This window comes from Ailuropoda melanoleuca, chromosome 15, assembly GCF_002007445.2.
Source record: "Ailuropoda melanoleuca isolate Jingjing chromosome 15, ASM200744v2, whole genome shotgun sequence".
Classification (NCBI taxonomy): domain Eukaryota; kingdom Metazoa; phylum Chordata; class Mammalia; order Carnivora; family Ursidae; genus Ailuropoda; species Ailuropoda melanoleuca.
The window spans coordinates 28,893,322-28,915,105 of NC_048232.1; the positions used below are offsets into that span (position 1 = coordinate 28,893,322).

Below are 21,784 nucleotides of genomic sequence, written 5' to 3' on the forward strand. Positions count from 1 at the left end.
GTTTTTCATCCTTGGACAATCAAGGTAAAATATATAACAACATAAAATAAGTATCTAATTATCTAGAACATGTTTTGTAGTATGCTTTTTCATTTTACTTTTTATGAAATATTTTAAGCATTTGGAAAATATGTAACACTAATATAAAAAATACAAGATTCTAATGGTTTCCATTCTGTGCTGTTATAATCTCATTCCATTTTTTCTCAGTTCTTACTTATGCCGTCATAAGCCATACATAATGGTGTTTTATACAAGTGTTTTCCAAGTTACTTGATTGTGCCCTCTTTATTTTCCTTTATGGTGGAATTACCCCTTGTCTTCTCTCCAACTTCCCACATTATTCTTGTAGGTCAGTTAATTTTACAAAAATATGTACACCATACACACACACACACACACACTATTTTTAGCAGAAACCTGCAAGTTAAATGCTTTTACTTCTTTTGTTTTTTTTTAAATACATTCTTTTTAATCTAACATTTTATTTTATTTATTTTTTTTAAAGATTTTTTTTTTATTTATTTGACAGAGATAGAGACAGCCAGCGAGAGAGGGAACACAAGCAGGGGGAGGGAGAGGAAGAAGCAGGCTCATAGCAGAAGAGCCTGATGTGGGGCTCGATCCCAGAACGCCGGGATCACGCCCTGAGCCGAAGGCAGGCGCTTAACCGCCGTGCCACCCAGGCGCCCCTAACATTTTATTTTTTTGACAGCATAGTTAAGATTGTAATAAATATTCTTCCATATATCATTGTTTTAATATTTATAAGTACCTGTATGCAGATGTATACATTCATACTTTTGTAAAGATTTATTTATTTATTTATTTGAGAGAGAGAAAACGAGAAAGAGAGAAAACAGCAGGGAAGGGCCAGAGGGAGAGAGAGACAAGCAAACTTCCTGCTGAGAAGGGAGCCCAATGTGGGGCTTGACCGCAGGACCCTGAGATCATGACCTGAGCTAAAATCAAATTGGATGCCTAACTGAGCCTATAACATTTTAGTTAGAAATTTCATTTGGGGTAGCTAGACTTCTGTACCACCTGCAACCAAAATTATATTCAATTTTTAATATGAAGATATACCAAAATATTTTCATACAAATAATTTAGTTTTGATACTTTCATGAAAATAAGATGAAGAATAAACATAAATTTGACAGTATGAGGCCATCACCCTAACATGTATTAAGGGTTTTATCTTAAACGACTCCCCAGCTTTTACTCATATTTGACAAATGTGAATGACTAGCTTGGAATTATGTCTTCTGAAATAAATCATGTCAACAGTATTTTATTTTCTCAATTACAGTCTCTTACTAAGACTCTCAGCCTATTGCTTCAGTTTAATCTCTAGCTAATGATTAAATAATATGAGGCTTATAATTATTTGTTTAAATGGAAGAGTTCTGCAATAACACGTTACTTTTAAAATCAGTAGGATTTGCAAAAAAATTTAATAATCATTAATTAAATTGGCGAGAGGGAACCAGTGGTTTATGTATACAGCTCTAATTATCAAAGGTATATCCTTATAAATGCATCCTTCTAAATGTAGAGTACAGATCAAATACAGAAACGAATATTCTGGCTCAAACTAAAACAGGATTTGGACAAAATTAAGGAAGATATCGAGAATAAAATCTCTGTCCTTCAGACAAAAACTAAGTATGCCACCCTCCATATCAGATAAAATAGTGAGGGCTTTGCTGCTAATTATTCTAATTTACCTAGGAAGAGGAGGAAGAGTTTTTGTACATCTACATTTGCAAATACTAAAAATACTACTGCATCGAAATGCTACAGAAGAAGAACCTTTCTCAGTGAGAAGGGAGAAAGCTTTCTAAAAAGGACTGACATAACTGGATATATCAGAGAAACAAAAGCAGTGACATTTCCTGTAAAATATTTGGCAAGAGAGGAGGATTACAGTGATGACATCAATGTTGTAGGAGTTTTATGGGGTTTTGTTTTTTCTTTCTTTCTTTCTTTCTTTCTTTCTTTCTTTCTTTCTTTCTTTCTTTCTTTCTTCTTTCTTTCTTTCGTTTTTACCATCCACCCCCTGTGAAAAAGAAAACCAATTTGATAATTATCCACAGATGGGAGAGGCTTTGTTGAAATCCAGGAGTCCAGCAAAGAAGTCCTAGCACACTGTTGGAACAACAGCAGCAGCAACAACAACGAAATCTAAGATTGGATACATTGTAGAGGGTAAAAGGAACAGTTTGATTTTACCTACACCACTCCTTCTTCAGGGCAGCATACTTCAGTGCCAAGAGAGCCCTTTTCAGCCTAAGATTTCTCCCACGGGAAAAAGTGAGGGCATTTGAGTGAGTACCCAGCTTCTCTAGCTATGCAGGATACTGTCAAAAAGACCCATTTCTCTCTTGTCTCATCCAGAGAACTGAGTCATAAGTTGCATGACCCTTGAGGTCAGAGAATGGCTGATAGAATGAATAGCAACCAAGGCTCAGAATTGAAAATATAAAAAGGATGTGACTTCTAAATGTGTCAAAGGACTCCATCAGGAGGCCTACAGCTGCTGAAAACCCTTCACCTGTGGAGTCCCTAAAACTGGTCCACAGGCACCTCCAATATTCCATGTGCCTCACACACACAAACTCCACACTGTGGCTGACTCCCTGTGCATGCTCCCAACAACAGTAAGAGTGAACTTCAACAGACAGTAAACACCCCCAGAAAGCTTACGAAAGAAACCATAAACTTGAGCACTCAGCACTGCTATAAAGAAAACAAAAGGGAGGTTCTCAGCAACCAACCTGTCTTTACAGGACAGAAAGGCTTAAGAATTCTGCCACAAAAACAAACAAACAAACAAACAAACAAAAAACCCAAAACAAGGAGTGTGGAGCAGGCATACCCTTAGAAAAGGTCTGAAAAGACATCAGAATTCCTAGCAGGGCTGAAAGAAGGGATTTCTCTCTGGAAGCCAGTCAGTAAACTGGAGGAGGTGACTACTTTTTTAAATGTAATGAAAACAGAGAGGACCTCAAGGAACATGAAAAATCAAGGAAACATAGTACCATGCAAGAAATACATTAATTTTCCAATAGCACCAAAGAAATGGAGATTTGCAATTTAACTGATAAAGAATTCAAAATAGCTGTTTTAAGGAAGCTCAGCGAGCTACAAGAAAATACAGAAAGTCAGCTCAACAAAAGCAAGAAAAGAATACACAAACAAAATGAGAAGTTTAACAGAGAGAGAGAGATCATAAAGAAGAATCAAAGAGAAATTCCAGAGTTGATAACAGATCCAGTGGAAGAAAATATTTGTGAAGTAGAAGACAGTATTGAAATTATACAAAGAGGAGGAAATTTAAAAAATGAAGACTGTATGAACTATGGAACACCAATAATCTAATATATGAATCCCAGAAGAAGAGAAAGGCAGAGCTTATGGAAAGAATTAATGGCTGAGAATTTCCCAAATCTGGGGAGATATTTGAATATCCAAATTCAAAGCTAAGAAATCACTGCAAAATTTCAATCCACAACAATATTTGCCAATATACATTATAATAAAACTGTCTAAAATCAAATACAAAGAGAGAATTTTAAAAGCAGCAAGAGGAAAATATTTATCTCATTCTTGGGGAATCTTCTCCGGCCTTAGAAGCAATCTCTGCGAAAACATTGCAGGCCAAAAAAAGAGTAGGATGATATATTCAAGCGTTGAAAAAAAAAAACCCAAAAGAATACTTTACCAGGCAAAGTTGTCCACTAGAAATGAAGGTGAAATAAGCCTCAAAAAGAAAGAGGAGCTAAGTGAGTTCATTGCCACTGGAACTGCCTTACAAGAAATGCTGAAAGTTCTTCAAGCTGAAATGAAAGGACACTAATTGTCATGTGATATGTAAACACATAACACACTAGTAAAGACAAATATCTAAATTCAGAATACTCTAATACTGCAGTATGATAACATATTAACTACTTAACTCTACCATAAAGATTAAAGGAGAAAAGTATTAAAAATATCTACAGCCACAGCAATTTGTTAATGGATACACAAAATAAACAAAGGTAAATTATGACATCAAAAACATAAAAGGTGGGAGGAGGAATAGCACACAAAAATTGTAACATAGGTCATTCCTGACTGTACTCCCCTAAACAAGAAGAAAAACTAAAATCTATTCATGGACAGGACACCCTTGAGAAAAATCGTAGAACACAAGGGTAAAGCTGAAGCACCCCCTCTCCACATCATAGAGACCAAGACAGACTGCATTAGAAAGGTAGGAGAAGTGGCTACACACTGACCATATTGCCCCTCCCCCATGCCAGTTGGAGCACCACAGTGAGAAATTTCCCCTGAGCCCCCAGTTTCTTCAGCTGGAAAAGAGAACCCAAGATGGACATCTGGCTCCTTTAGCATTGTGTGTCATCTCTTGGGAGCCCCACTCAGTCTCATACCATGGGGATTATGCAGTAATCCATGGAACTTGACCACTGGGAATCTGTGACAGGGAAGGAAGGAAGTGCCTGCAAAAACCATCACTCAGACCCTGACAGACCGAGTTCCTACCTGCAGTACCAAAGTAGTAGTCCCAACCAGCAGGTTTGCTTATCTGCAGAGACAAGACAGTAGCATAATCTCACCAGGAAACTTGGTGAGGTGCAGGTCTGTATGATTTGGGTTTTGAAAAGAAGAGTCTTGCTAGCCCTGGAGCTTTGTCTACCACTGCTTAAACTGGGAGTTAAGTCACAGCATGGTTCACTATTGAGTGTATCTCCTTGCACTAACTGACCAAGAAGACTGGTAGAACACCTGGAAGTTTGTGGCCCAACACCAATTAAGTAGAGTACGGCAGACAGAGATGATTATTTGCAGATCAAAGCCAGTGATACCATTTGGCCAGGGAATATGGGGAGCAAGTTAGCTGGAGTCAAGATCACAAAAATCTTTGCTGGACTTGGAGTCAGTTTCTCTATTTTGTCCAGGCAAGGGAACTTATTTGTAGCCCCACCAACTGCTGTGTATAGCTCCCAGGTGCTTCCAACTAGAAAGCCTGATTGGGAACACCAGGGCAGCTGCCTAAGGCTGGCCTGCCCATCATGCCTTGGCAGGGGAGCTCATTCACATAACCTTGCCCACTGCTGAGTGTAGCTCCTGTCTCAACCTAAGCAGAAAGCCTAAACAGAACAGCTAGAGGCTCTATAACCCAGAAATGCTTGAACAGAGAATACAGCAGGCAGAACTGGTCTTTGGCAAAGCAAATCCAGTGGCACTGTTTGGTCAGGGAAATGGGCACAGGCTTGCCACCTATGAAGCCAGTTCTCCTGTTCCACTCAGGCAGGAAGACTAATTCTTTGCTAAAAACTCCACCAAAAAAAATTTAGATCAATGAATTCAGTAAAGTTGCAGGATGCAAAATTAACATGCAAAAATCAGTAGCTCTTCTATACACTAATGACAAATTATCTGAAAAAGGAATAAAGAAAATAATCCCATTTACAATAGCATAAAAAAATTTAAATATTTAGGGATAAGTTTAACCCAGGAGGCAAAATATATCTATACTAAAACATATCTATACTGTACTATATCTATATCTAGTGTGTGTGTGTATATATATACTATATCTATATACTATATCTATATCTATACTATATACTATATCTATATATATATCTAGTATATATGTATACACCATTCTATATCTATATATATACTATATCTATACTACAAAACATTAATGAAAGAAATTGAAAAAGAAAAAATAAATGGAAAAAGTATCCCATGTTCATGAATTGGAAGAATTAATATTGTCAAAATGTCCATACTACCCAAAGACACCTATAGATTCATTGCAATTCCTATCAAGATTCCAATGGCATTTTTTACAGAATTAAAAAAAAAACCTAAAATTTATATAGAATCACAAAGACCCTATAATCAAAGCAATTCTGAAAAAGAACAAAGCTGGAGGCATCACACTTCCTTATTTTAAGCTATATTATAAAGATATAGTAATCAATACAGTTGGTACTGGCATAAAAACAGACACACACAGTGATGCCCTTCAACAGATGACTGGATTAAGAAGATGTGGTCCATATATACAATGGAATATTTACTCAGCCATCAAAAAGAACGATTTCTCAACATTTGCTGCAACATGGACGGCACTGGAGGAGATAATGCTAAGCGAAATAAGTCAAGCAGAGAAAGANTTATAAAAATATCTTTAAAAAAAAGAAACAAAAAAACTCTCAATAAATTTGGTATAGAAGGAACATATCTCAACTAAATAAGGGTCATATATGACAAGCCCACAGGTGAAAGATTGAAAGGTTTTCATCTACGATCAGGAAAAAGGCGCCCATGCTCATCATTCCTATTCGACTTAATACTGGAAATCCTAGAGCAATTAAGCAAGAAAAAGAAAAAGCATCCAAACTGAAAAAGAAAAAGTGAAGTTTGCAAATGCTATGATCTTATATAAAGAAAATCCTAAAGATTCTACCATAAACCTATTAGGACTAATAAATGAAGGCAGTTAAGTCAAAGGATACAAAATCAACATAGAGAAATCAGTTGCATTCCTATACACTAACAATGAAATATCTGAAATAGAAATAAGGAAAACTGTCTCAGTCACAACAACATCAAAACAATAGAATACTTAGGAATACGTTTAAACAAGATTGGTAACAATCTAAGCACTAAAAACTATAACATTTTGATTAAATAAATTGAATAATCATAAATGAATGATAACCCAAGTTTATGGATTGGAAGTTAATGTTTTTAAAATGTTGATACCATCCAAAGCCGTCTATAGATTCAATGCAATCCCTATCAATATTTCAATGAAACTTTTCCCAAAATAGAGAAAAACAATCTTAAAGTTTGTTTGGAACCACAAAAGATCCTGAATAGCCAAAGCAATCCTGAGAAAGGAGGACAAAGTAAGAGGCATCACACTTCCTGTCTTCAAACTACATTGCAGTACCCCCCAAAATGGGACAGTACTGATGTAAAAATAGACCATATACCAATGGAACAGAATCAAAAGCCTGGATAAATCCTCATGTATAGACAATAAATAATGGATAAGGGAAGCAAGAATACTTAATGTGAAACGATAGTCTCTTCAATAAATGATGTTGGAAAATTGGATATCAATATGTAAGAATAAAACTGAACCTGTATCTTGTATGGTTAACAAAAATTAATTTGAGGGGCACCTTGGTGGCACAGCGGTTAAGCATCTGCCTTTGGCTCAGGGCGTGATCCCGGCGTTATGGGATCGAGCCCCACATCAGGCTCCTCCACTATGAGCCTGCTTCTTCCTCTCCCACTACCCCTGCTTGTGTTCCTTCTCTCGCTGGCTGTCTGTCAAATAAATAAATAAAATCTTTAAAAAAATTAATTTGAAATAAAGACTTACGTGATATCTGAAACCTCAATACTCCAAGAAGAAAACAGAGAAAAAACTCCTTAATATAGATCTTGGCAATAGTATTTTGGACATTATATCAAAAACACAAGCAACAAAAGCAAAAACAGGTGGGACATCAAACTAAAAAGTTTCTTCTTAGCAAAAAGAACATCAACAAAATGAAAAGGCAACCTATGGAATGGGAGAAAATATTTGCAAACTATCTATCTCATAATAAGTTAATATCCAAAGTATGTAAGGAACTCATAAAACTCAGTAGCAAAAAAAGGAGNCAACTCAGTAGCAAAAAAAGGAGGAGGAGGAGGGAGAGGGGAAGGAGAGGGAAGAGGAGGAGAAAACCCAAACTAAACAATGCTATTATAAATGGACAAAGGATGTTAATAGACATTTTTCAAAGAAGACATACAGATAGCCAATGGAAAGGTACTCGACATCACTAATCAAGGAAATGCAGATCAAAACTACAATGAGATAACATCCCACATCTGTTAGAATGGTTATCATCAAGAAGACAAGTGATAACAAATGTTAGTGAGGATGTGGGGAAAGGGCAACCCTTGTACATTGTTGGTGAGATTGTAAATTGGTGTGACCATTATGGAAAACAGTATAGTTGTTCCTTCAAATATTAGAAATAGAATTACCATATGGGGCGCTGGGGTGGTGTAGTCGTTAAGCGTCTGCCTTTGGCTCAGGGCGTGATCCCGGAGTTATGGGATTGAGCCCCACATCAGGCTCCCCCACCTGGAGCCTGCTCCTTCCTCTCCCACTCCCCCTGCTTGTGTTCCTCCCTCACTGGCTGTCTCTGTCAGTTAAATAAATAAAATCTTTAAAAAAAAAAAAAAGAACTACCATATGATCCAGCAATCCCATTTCTGGGTGCATATTCAAAAGAAATGAAATCACTCTTTCAAAATGATACCTGCACTTCCGTGTTCGTTGCAGCATTATTCACAATAGCCAAGACATGGAAACAATCTAAATGCCCACAGACAGATAAAGGTATAGAGAAAATGTTGTATAAAATATACAAAGGGATATTATTCAGCATAAAAAAGAAGGAAATCCTGTCATTTGTGATTAAGTGGTTGGAGCTTGAGGTCTTATTATAAACAAAATAAGTGAGATATTTGTGTGCTTTCACTCATATTTAGAATCTAAAAAGCTGAATTCATAGAAGCAGAGAGTAGAATGTTGGTTACCAGGGGCTGAAGTGTGAAGGAAATGGAGAGATGTTGGTCAAAGTGTACAAACTTCCAGTTATAAGATGAGCAAATTCTGGGATTTAAGGTATAGTGTGATAACTATAACCAACCATACTGTATTATATACTTGAAGGTTGCTAGGAAAGTAGATCCTCAATATTCTTAGCACAAAATAAATAGTTATGTGAAGTGATGTAGGTTTTAACTTGTTACTACAATCCTTTCATAATACATACATGTATCAAATCACCGCATTATACACCTTGAACTTATGCAGTGCTATATGTCAATTATATCTCAGTAAAGCTGGGTGAAATGAAATGAACATGTGGCCTCGACATACAATGGAATATTATTCAGTATTGGAAAAGAAGGAAGTCCTTCCATATGCCACAACATGGATGAACCTGGAAGACATTAATGCTAAGTGAAATAAGCCAGTCACAGGAGAAATAATGCATAATCCATTTATATGAGATGTAAAAGAGATAAAAGGGATTCAAAATACACTTACTAAGATGAGTACTCAGTAATGTATAGAATTGTTGAATCATATCGTACACCTGAAACTAATATAACATTATCTTAGTTATACTTCAATAAAAAATAAAATAAAAATAAACTTAAAAATAAATTCAAAAAGAGTCAAACACACAGAAGCAGAGAATGAAGCCACTCACAGGGGCTTCCAGAGGCTGGGGGTAGAAAGAAACAGGTAGTTGTTCAGTTGGTATAAAGTTACAGTTATATAGATGAGTAAGTTCTAGAGATCTTCTGTACAATATCATGCCTATAGTTATAAATACAGTGTTGTGTACTTAAAAATCATTAAGGGGGGAGTATTTGTGCTAACTGTTCTTACCACATACCTAAGAAGAAAACAAGAGAAGTCTTTTGAAGGTGATAGATATTTTTATTATCTTGATTGTGGTGATGGTATTGCAGGCTTACGTGTATGTCTAAACATATCAAAATTTATACGCATTAAATACGTGCAATTTTTGTATAGTAAGTATACTCAATGATTTAAAAAATAGAGAAGATGCTAACTATGAACAGAATAAAGACAAGGAAGAGAAAATGATCAAAGAGTTTATATAAACTAGAACAATGAACAAGTGGCCACTCAATAAAATTTGGTAAGAAAACATTACAAACATATAAATGAAGATTAGTACATGGTATTTGGAGAGTAGTGTATGAATATTCAGAGTCTTCATCTAATTTAAAAAAATTTTATTTTAGGAATGAATTTATTTAAGGACAAAAATATATTTTCACATCATCAAGATTTACTTCCGAAGAACATCATAATGAATAAATTCCCAACGAAAGTGATCAATTTATCACCCTTTGACAATCAAGGTAAAAAAAATAGATGAAATAGATGATATATGATAGATAGATGATAGATAGATAGATGATAGATTTATGTATAAAATAAGTATATAGTTACTTATAGTGATTTTTTAAAAGATTTTATTTATTCATTTGACACAGAGAGAGACAGCCAGTGAGAGAGGGAACACAAGGAGGGGGAGGGGGACAGGAAGAAGCAGGTTCCCAGCACAGCAGAGAGCCCAATGTGGGGCTCGATCCCAGGTCTCTGGGATCATGACCCGAGCCAAAGGCAGGCGCTTAATGACTGAGCCACCCAGGAGCCCCTATAGTGGTTGTTTAGTATGGCTTTGCGTTTTACTCATTTTGCCTCTTTTTATTCGGAAGTATTTTAGGTAAATCCTTGTAAGCCTGAAAATGAAATAGCTTTAATTTATACTTTTATTAGCTGTATAATATTTCTCAGTATAGAATTCTTTATTTAATCATTCTTCTATTAAAGGTTTAGTTTTTCACCACTGGAAAATGTGTCCATGAACATGCATTCTTATCTATTGATGCTTATATTTCTTTGGGAAATTCCTAGGATTTTTTAATGTTAAAAGATACTTCCAGATTGCTTTCCTAAAAGAATATTAAAATTAACATTTTCCCCAGCAATTGTGGAGGAAAAAAAATACTTTCCTCTGCATAACCATCAGCCACACAGGTGGGTGTTTTGTTTGTTTAATTTATGCCCATCTGAGTTATTAAATCATATCTAAATCTTTAAATTTTTTCCATATTTGTTAGTGTTCTTTTACTGCATAACTACCCAAAAACTATTTAGCTTAAAACAGAAGTTCAGGATTTAGAGTTCATGATTTGGGAGTTAGCAATGTGGACTGGCTTTGTCTGGCTGACTTATGCGTCTTTGGTCACCTGTGGTCAATGGCTTCACTCACATGTCTGGCAATTGGTTAGCTGTTGTTTGGGGCAATGGGGATATATAGTTGGGGCTCACCAAAAGATAAAAACCTCACTAGTTGTTTGAAAACAGAGCAAAAATGTAAAAACTCATTAACTAACTATAAAGTTATTAACGAGGTAACAACGCGTAAAAGATTTCTGAGATAACATGGAGGAATGTTAGGAAGAAGTTGCTACTCCTGGGGCTGATGAAGACCTCTGAGTAGAAGACGCAGCTTGGCTGGTGCTAGTATCTCCGATTTTTCAGGAGGGGTCTCAGAAATACTTCTGAAGAGGGGACATTGCTAGTGTCTCAGCTGGTGAAGGTTTAAATAAAACTGGTTTTGCAAATGTTGAGAAAACGGCAGACTGTTTATGTCATGGAAAGAACTTCTGCTCCTGGGATAAAGAAACCTTGCTGGGATGATGTTCACAGGAACTGAAAAGAGACATGAAGCTCTCAGGAAGCCCAATGGTAGCCAAATGAAGGAAGTAAAGCCCTTGTTTCTCCTCCAAACTTGCAGTCTCTCTCTAGCGTGCCTTATTTGCATAACCCTAATTTGGAGTTACCTGGCAAAGCAAGGATGTGATTATTAGAGTCCTGCATCCAGTACCACAAAGCAACTATGGAAGGATGGTTTGGGAGCTAAGAGGAAACAAACTTCTGAAGTGACACAAGAGGTGACTTGGCCCCTTGTGTCTCATCATCCAGCTGATTGGCTTAAGAGTCTACATGTTGTAACCTCAGGTTCTTAGAGCAACATGTGAGCAAGCCCATCGTACAAACATTGTAGAAACATTTGAAGTCTCTGCTTACATCTGTTTGCTTTTGTTCCATTTACTAAAGTCATATAGCCAAGACCAGAGTTGTATGGGAGGATATGAATACCAGTAGTCAACAATACATTGGAGGCTTGGGGCGCCTGGGTGGCTCAGGCAGTTGAGCGTCTGCCTTCAGCTCAGGTCATGATCCCAAGGACCTGGGATCGAGTCCCACATTGGGTTCCGTGCTCGACGGAGAGCCTGCTTCTCCCTCTCCCTCTGCCATTCCCCCTGCTTGTGCTTTCTCGCTGTCTCTCTCTTTCTCAAATAAATAAATAAATAAATAAATAAATAAATATTAGGGGGGAAAAAGAATACATTGAGGCCATTATTGAAACCAATCCACCACAACGTTCCCTTCAGTTCCCAATATTCTTGATACCCCCATGCAAAATGCATGTGCTTTTCCCAGAACCCCACAAATTCATATTAAAATTTGGCATTAGGGCCAGAGATCACAATTTTGTGATCTATAATCATTTTCAGAGGCAGCTCCTATCATGTGATTTCCTGCAAAACACACATACACACATACAGAATACAGTAGTGATACAAGGATAGGTCCCACAGTAGCCAGTCCCTTACGGGAAGGTGGCAAAGAAAAAACACAATAAGCAGAGGCATATAGCAGTAAATGACCCATACAATTAGGTTGTCTTTTCCATCATTCAATTATATTATATTTTAATTATATTGTAATTTTCTCAATAAAAATATGCATGCAAAAAAGAAATGAACCAGGATGTTGGGATATCCTAGGATGAAATGCACACTGGACATAAGGAACTATTACAAATGTATAACAATTGATATCAACATCTCAATAACATAAGATGTCCCTTGTTTGTGCCCCCTCCCCCTATTCTCAACAACAAAAATTTTGCACCCATCCATGAACAAAAGTGCCTCTGTAGAAGTTGTGGGATCCAGCATCATACACCAACGGACCTGGAAAAGCCTTGCCCACTTGTGCATTGGGTAATAGGCAGACAAACCTCCATCTTGGCTGTGGACTCTGCAGTAGCTCATGAATGCTTCCAACCCCTCTTGGTCATAGTCAGGGAGCACCTGGAGAACAGTGGGTAGTCACCCATAGACAAGAGAGCTTTGTGGAAGTGCAGGTTTCCAGATAAGAAGTTTCAGTATTTCGTTGGAGCAAACAAATGAGTTTGAACACATGGGATTGGATAAGAGGTACAATTTGACTTCACCTGCATCACACATCCCCCAAGGTGGTACAGTGAGGGCCAAGTTCTCATCCCATGACGTCCCCCTTTGCAGGGAAGAGAGAGTAGGTGAGTGAGTACCAGGCTTTCCTAGCTGTGCAGGACACCACCAAGCATCTAGAGTACTAAATTTTGGGATGAGAGTAAATCAGAAGAGTAGAAGAGTGACAGATATGATTCTCAGAGAGCATTAAAGGGATGTGGCTTCTCCTGTGCTTGGACTCCATCAGGAAGCCTACCCATGAGCTGCTGGGAAAGCCTCACATGTAGAATCCAGCAACTGGCATCCCCAACAACAGGCTGATCTCACCCACACCTTCCCCAACTCTGCAGCCAGCTCCATGTGCATGCTCCTGAGAGTGCTAGTGACAGCAAGCTTTGGTGGACATCTAGTGAGCACTTGCAGAAAGCAAGCCAGGTTCTGTGGGCCAGAGAAAAACCATACCTTGAGCTGTGGTGCCACCTCAGAGAAAACAAAAGGGAGGATGTCTGCACTTGGCCTGGTGTGATGCCGGATCCAGAGAAAATATACAAGCTTAAGAATTCTGCCACAAGAGGGAGCAATAAGTATGGAGCAGGTATGTGCATTCAAGGTCCCAGAAAGCCTCAGGATTTCTAGCAGGGCTGATGAAAGGCAGTTCCTTCCTGAAGGCAGTTAGTAAAGACTGGAGGAAGTGACTGCTACTTCAAATGTAAGACAGAAACACAAAGCTCCAAGGAATATGAAAAATCAAGGAAACAGGACACCACCAAAGGATTACAATAATCTTCCAGCACCAAACCCAAAGACACAGAGATCTAAAATTTACCCTGTAAAGAATTCAAAATGACTTTTATTATAATATATGTAATACTAGAAATATATTATATATAAAAATATAATTATATATTATCTGTATACAAAATATAATGTACATAATAGAACTTTATATATATAATAGAATACTATTCAGCTATCAAAAAGAAGGAAATCCTGCCATTTGCAACAACACGGATGGGCCTTGAAGGAATTATGCTAAAGTGAAACAAGTCAGAAAGAGAAAGACATATGCAATATGATCTCACTTATATGTGGAATATAAAAAAAAGCTGAACTCATAGAAACAGCAAGTAGAATGGTGGATACCAAAAAGCTATTGGTTGGGGGAAAGGGGGAAATGTTGGTCAAAGTATATAAACTTCCAGGTAGAAGATGAATAATTTCTGGGGATCTAATATACATCATGATGATTACAGTTAACAATACTGTATTATATGCTTGAAAGTTGCTAGAACTTTAATTTAACTAACTAAATTATCTTAACTAAGTGTTAATTTTTCTCACTACAAAAAAGATATGGTAATTATGTGATGTAATAGAGGAATTAGCTAATGCTGTGGCGATAATTATTTTGCAATATGTAAGTGTGCTAACCAACACATCGTACACCTCAAACTTACATTATATGTCAAATACACCTCAATAAAGCTAGAAAAAAAAAACAAAAATAAATGAATGACATAACCTTACTGTCAGAGTTAGAGAAAAATGAGCAGCTTGAAGTACCTGGAAAAGAGTGCTTTGAGTGGATACTTTGAGGCTAAAGACACAAACAGCTGCATAAACATTGTACCCTAATTGGTAATTTGTTCCTCAGAGAGGTACAGATTAGCAATTATTTTTTTAAACACTTCAATAAGGCATAAATTGTATATCAGAACATTTGCCCCATCTTAATTTATATGAGTCAGGGTATGAGTCAAGGATTTTAGTACATTTACCTCGGTCTGCAGTCACCATCTTAACTTGGTTTTAGAACATTTTCACTATTCCTGCAAAATCCCTAATGATAGTTTAGTTAAGTTAGTTCCCACTTCCAGTCCCAGGCAACCACTAACCTGCTTTTTGTGTCTATCAATTTACCTTTTCTGGACATGTCACATGAATGGAATCATACAACACATGGTGTTTTCTGTGTAGCTTCTTTCAGTAAGCATGGTTTTGAGGTTTGCCCATATAGTGACATGTATCATAGTTCATTCCTTTTATTGCTAAATAGTATTCTCTTGTATGGCTGTGGCTCCGATTCTTTATCCATTCAGGCTGATGGACATTTGGGTTCATTTCATTTATTTATTTATTCGACAGAGATAGAGACAGCCAGCGAGAGAGGGAACACGAGCAGGGGGAGTGGGAGAGGAAGAAGCAGGCTCATAGCAGAAGAGCCTGATGTGGGGCTCGATCCCATAACGCTGGGATCACGCGCTGAGCCGAAGGCAGACGCCCAACCGCTGTGCCACCCAGGCGCCCCTAGGCAGTGGGTTTTTTTAATAAGCTAATTGAAGAAAAGAGTTTACAAAAGAAATGTTGTCATTTATAGTTGCCCATATAATTACTTTTAAAATGCTTTTTATTTCTTCATGCAGATTTGAGCTACTACCTGATGTCATTTTGTACCAGCCTGTAGTATTTTCTTTCTTTAGTATTTCTTTTAAGACACTTTTCCTAATATAACAACAAATAGTCTTAGTTGTTTTTTTTTTAAATCTAGGAAGGTTTTTGTTTTATCTATTATCTATTATTATTTTTGAATAGTGATTTTTCTGGGTATTAAATTCTTGGCTGTGAATTTTTGCTTTCAGCACTGTAAATATGTCATCCCACTGCCTTCTGGCCTCCATTGTTTGTGATAGAAAGTCAGATGTCAGTTTTAATAGCTTTATCAATATATAATTCACATGCCATACAGTTTATTCATTTACAGTGTGAAATTCAGTGGTGTTTATTACATTCACAGGGTTGTGCTTCCATCATTATGTTCGATTTTAAACATTTTCATTGTATGAAAAGAAATCTTCACACTCCAAGCCATAATCCGCTAATCTACTTTCTGTCTCTATAAATTTCTGTACACTGGACATTTCATAGAAATGGAATTTATAATAGATGGTCTTTGTGACTTCCTTCACTTAGCTCTGATCTCTAAAACTATCCTTAATGTTTATTTTTTATTAATGAAATTAATCACCTCAGAAAAATTTTAGTCACTTCAGTTTTATTGGCAACTAACTTACTGTGTATCAAAATTAGTTACAAATGTAATCCATTTTACAGCTAACATATTTTCTAAATATTTCTAGAAAGACCTTATGAGTCCATTTCACCCCATGTGACTGAACCTCCAAAAGCAAATCCTGGAACATCTAGGGCTGGGTCAGCCATTTATAAAGCCATCCAGCTTCCTTCATTGAATAAAGAACTTTCAGGTAATGTACAATGTGATTTTTTTTTAACTAGTAAAGCTTTAATTATATGGAGATAACCAGATCGTACTAGCCTTAGTCATATAACCATTTTAGCAAAACCATAAGTGAAAATAAACACTGATTAAGTTTACCTAACGTATACGCATTCTAAGTGAATGAGTAGTGTCCCTGGAATAGCTCTTTTTCCCTGCCACCAGTAAGTTGGAAAACCACTTTTTTTCATAACCTTTTTTTTTTAAGATTTATTTATTTGAGGGAGAGAAAAAGAGAGAGAGCACACATTGAGCAGGGGGAGGGGCAGGGGGAAAGAATCTCAAGTAGACTCCCTGCTGAGTGTGGAGCCCCGTGTGGGGCTCAATCTGAGGACCCTGAGATCATGACCTGAGCTAAATTCTTAACTGAATGAGCCACCCAGGTGTCCCACTCAACCTTCCATTCTTTTTTTTTTTTAAAGATTTTATTTATTTATTTGACAGAGGGAGAGACAGCCAGCGAGAGAGGGAACACAGACAGGGGGAGTGGGAGAGGAAGAAGCAGGCTCATAGCGGAGGAGCCTGATGTGGGGCTCGATCCCATAACGCCAGGATCATGCCCTGAGCCGAAGGCAGATGCTTAACCACTGTGCCACCCAGGTGCCCCTCAACCTTCCATTCTTGCGCACCATTATGATAAACCCATTTTGTAATCCTCTGTTTTAGATTTATATATTCCCTTTTTGTACAATCCCAAGTAGGAACTGCAATACAAAAACTCAACATTAGGGTAGATTGGAAGGAAAATAAACAGTATGTTTTCCCTTTCCCTTCATTACTATCTCCCTAGCTATCTAATCCATTAATATCTAGGAACTAATTTACAGACTCCATTTCTTATCATTGCTCCAGAGACATTATATAATCATCCCCCTAGTGTATTTCCTATGGATATTGAGTTTGAAAGTTTTTTTTAAATGTAGATTATTTTTCTTTGGCCTATTATATTTTCTAAAGCTCCAAATAATTATATACACTACCAACACTTTTGCCAGCTTTTCTTTCTAACTCTGCATCTTTATATCTTAACATTATATCCATTGGCTGTCTTTTATCATTCTGTGGATATGTAACTCAGAGATAAATTTGACTATTAACTGCAGTAAGGCATGATTGGGCAAATAAGTCTTCTGTACAATTAGAAAAATTAATTGTAATATGCTCTTTATGTTCAGATAAGCTATCCTCTTCTTCCTACTAACTGCCAGACAATGTTAGATTCACCTCCTACTTCATATCACCTATAATACTGTTTTCCCTTTATTAGCTCCTAGTTTACCTATAATTTGGGTTTTTAAAAATATTTTATTTATTTATTTATTTATGAGAGAGAGAGAGAGGACACACATGAGAGTGAGTAAAAGAGAGAGAAAGCAGGAGCAGGGTCGGGGGAGAGGGAGAAGCAGACTCCCTGCTGAGCAGGGAGTCTGACATGGGGCTTGATCCCAGGACCCTTGTATCATGATCTGAGCTGAAGGTAGACACTTAACTGACTGAGCCACTCAGGTGCCCCAATTTGGTGTTTTTCTTCTAAACTGAAGCTTTCTCTTTGATGAGGGTGTTGATTACAAGCAGCAATATTGCCTAAAGAAACAAGAAAGAGGAAGACATTAAGAACTAACAAATAGTCTTAATAATCTACTATCTAAATTTCTATTCCATGATAAGAGAACAATAATAGTGGGCTTCTTTTGCGGATGGAATGGAAATGAATCTATCATAGATGTTTTTATTTTCCATCAAACCATCAAGACTTTTAATCTAAAAATAATGACATAAACCTTTCTTAAGCAAACACTTGCCTTAAGGAAATGGAAGAATTCAAAATGTTTTATTTCTCTGTAAGACATATATTGTAGAAACTCAATGCATTAATTTAGTAAAATTTTCCCAGTAACTTTGAGAAAACACCATCCAAATGCCCCACACTCTGCTTTTTATTTTAGTATATCTTTCTTGAAATGAGCATATTGAAAATATGTTCTTTATTACATAGTTTTGTTTTTAACAGTGTTCAAAATATGTATCATAACAATAGTATTTCTAAACATGTCTGCCTCCATTAGCACTAGATTTTTCATGGTAGTTATATCAAATTTTTTAAATAAAGATGTTCTGCTTTATATAAAGATAAAAACTTTATATGAGAATTGATCAATTTAGTTGTTTAAGTAGTTTTTTATTATAATACTGAAAAAGAAAGAAAACTCTTCCTCAGGCATTTTTATATATAATATTTCTATTACTTCTTTTTCTGGATTTGCACTCTTACTGGTTTTGTTTATAAATATTAAATACCCAGCAAGGAAAAACTTTAGAGAGAAAATACTTGTGTTAGTAAAGCTATTTTAAATTATTTTTAAAAATTTAAGGAACCTGTGCTTTAGAAGTGGATTAAGATTTGTTATAAATTTTTAAAAGTTGAAATCAAGACATTTCTAAGGTAATTTAATAATGTTATTTTCATTTTTTAGGGCATCCAAAAAATTCTATCTCAAAAAAACATGTTAAACTTACAAATACTCTGCCTGCTGTGATCTCTACAACTAGAAAACCTATCTAAGAAGGTAAAAAATCACTGCTATACAAAGAAAAATGAAATAAAGCTTTATACTATGTTTCCATTGTCTCATTTACCAATCACCTTAAACCTGTGGACCCCCTTCCCCAGACAACCAATGTTATGAGTCAAGTATATTTTTCTAAACCTTTCTTCAAACATGGTTTCACACACACACACACACACACACACACACACACCCCTATGTATATGAGTTTGCTGGTTTTGTATATAATAGAATCATTTGGATGGATCCCACTGACCTCCAATACAAGTAAATTGGTTATACAGATTTCTTTTGTATCTTACACCTTTAAGTTGTTTTATGATATTCTATAATGTGAATGGGCTATATTTTATTCAACCATTCTTCTACTGAATGACATTTAGATTTTTATGAAAGTATTTTTTGCTACTATAGGCAATGGAACAATAAATATCACTATACATATATACCTATATTGTGGTGATTATATTTCTATAAAATAGAGCGTGTAAACATGTACTGCATTAAAGGTATATATGTTTTTATTTTAATATATAAATCCAAGTTACTTTTCAAATGATTGTAGTTAGTAATTCTGCTAGTAAATTCATGAATGGCTCATATTCCAACATCATAGCCAGCACTACACTTTTCATAGATTGAAACATGTAATATTATTAAGATATCAATACCACACAAAGTGATCTACAGATTCAGTGCGATACCTATCAAAATCCTAGCAATGTTTTTTAAAGAATAAAAAAATTCTATGCTAAAATTCATATGGAATCTTAGAGGATCCTGAATAGTCAAAATAATCTTGAAAAAGAACAAAGCTGGAGGGCTCACACTTCTGAAACTTATTACAAAGCAACAGTAAGCAAAACATGTGGTACTGGCATAAAGATAGACATACAAACTAAGGAAATAGAATAGAGAACCAAGAAATAAACCATCACATATACGGTCAAAAGACATTTGACAAGGATACCAAGACCATTCAATGGGAAAAGGAGAATTGTAAAACATATGATGCTGGAGAAACTGGATATCCACATGCCAAAGAGTGAAATTAGATCCCTATCTTCTACCTTACCTTACAGCTTAAAATAGACAAAAGACCTAAAACTAAGTGCTAAACTATAAAACTCTTAGATAAAAACATAGGGAAAAATCTTAAAGACATTGTATTTGACAATAATTTCTTGGGTATGACACCAAAGGAGCAGCCAAAAATAAAAAAATAAAAATAGGCAGATTTTATCACAATTTTAAAATTATTCATTGAAAGACAACGTTAGTAAAATAAAAGGGAAATCCACAGAATGGAAGAAAAATATTTGCAAATCAAATATCTGAATAGCAGTTAACAACCAGAATATAGAGAGAACTCTTAAGACTCAAAAATGAAAACAAAAAACTTTATAAAACAGTGAACAAAGGACTTTAGCAGACATTTCTCCAAAGAATATATACAGATAGCCAATAGGCCCATGAAAATATGATAAACATTGCTTTTCATTAAGGAAATGAAAATCAAAACAACAATGAGATATCACTTCATACCCAGGATGGCTATTATGAAGACAAAAAAGGAAAAAAGGAAAGAAAATAAATATTGGTGAGGATGTAAAGAAATTGGGATTCATGTACTACTAGTACATGTGAAATGGCACAACTACTATGGAAAATAGTGTGGTGGTTCCTCAAAATATTAAATGAAGCATTACCATATGATTCAGCAATTCCCACTCCAGGTATATGCCCAAAAGAATGAAAGTAGGGACATGAAAAGATCTTTGTTTATAGCAGCCTCATTCACAATAGCCAAAAAATAGAAGCCATTCAAGTGTCCAACAGTGATGAATGGACTAAAAAAATATGGCATCTGCATGAGATGGAATATTATTCAACCTTAAAAAGGAAAGAAAATCTGATACAGCATGATATAGCATTTAACATGGATGAATATGAAGACATTATGCTAAGTGGAGTAAGCCAATCACAAAAGGGCAAACACTGTATGATTTCACTTACATGACGTATTTTAATATGGTCAAATTCATAGAGACAATAAGTAGAATTATGGTTGCCAGGAACTGGAGAGAACGGGAATGAGGAATTATTTTATAATGAGTAGAGTTTCAGTTTTGCAAGATGAAAAAGTTCTGAAGATCAGTAGTGGTGATGACTACACAGTGTGAATGCACTGAATGCCACTGAACTATACACTTAAAAATGGCTTAAATGGTAAATTATATGTTATTTATATTTTACCATAATTTTAATTTTTTTTTGCTTTTTTCTTGTAATGCCCTCTTACTATAATTTATTTTAAATATCTTTATCTCTTTTTGACACAACACACATTTGAAATCAAGTATTTATGTCTGATTTTTAACTTTAAGATTTATAAATTACTATTTTTCATTGTTTTTTTTATTTTCTTTATATATTTTACTATAATTTTTAAAATAAATAATTAAAAATAAAAATAAATGCATAGTAAAAATGCTTTCTCTTCAACGAGTATTATTTTATATTTAATGAGAACTAAGCATATTTTAATATTATTAGTCATTTTAATTTTCTCCATGAGTCACCTATTTCTATTCTTTGGTTATTTTTCTGTTAGTTGCTTTTGTTATTACAGAAGTTTTTCGTGTAATAGGATATTAATAATTTTTTTTAAATTTTCTATCAATTCAAATTTACAGAGAAATGAAGGAATTCCAGAAGGAATTTCATATAGCCTATAGCCAGATTCATTATTTGTTTGTATACTGCCTTTCTGTCTTATCATTTTCTCTATGTTCATATAGATATGTGTCCATCACAAACATGTTACTTTTTTCTGAACTGTATAAAGGTAACTTGGAAGAAAGTGACTGTGTTGTTATCTATGGATTCCTTTATATCTAAGCACAGAATAAACACTATAAAAATAAAGGAAAATAAAATATCAATGTGGTTGTTAGTTAACTCATCA

The 21,784-nt window shown here is 35.5% G+C and overlaps 1 protein-coding gene across 1 annotated transcript; it reads left to right on the plus strand.

Annotated features, from left to right (window-relative positions):
• The first annotated feature begins 6 nt into the window (after positions 1-6).
• Positions 7-18,812, plus strand: LOC109488677 (coiled-coil domain-containing protein 7-like). The gene is made up of 4 exons (XM_034643656.1): positions 7-24; positions 9,883-10,002; positions 16,092-16,217; positions 18,724-18,812. Exons 2-4 carry the CDS (start codon positions 9,885-9,887, stop codon positions 18,810-18,812), a joined length of 333 nt encoding a protein of 110 aa, XP_034499547.1. The 5' UTR covers positions 7-24; positions 9,883-9,884.
• Positions 18,813-21,784: the final 2,972 nt, after the last annotated feature.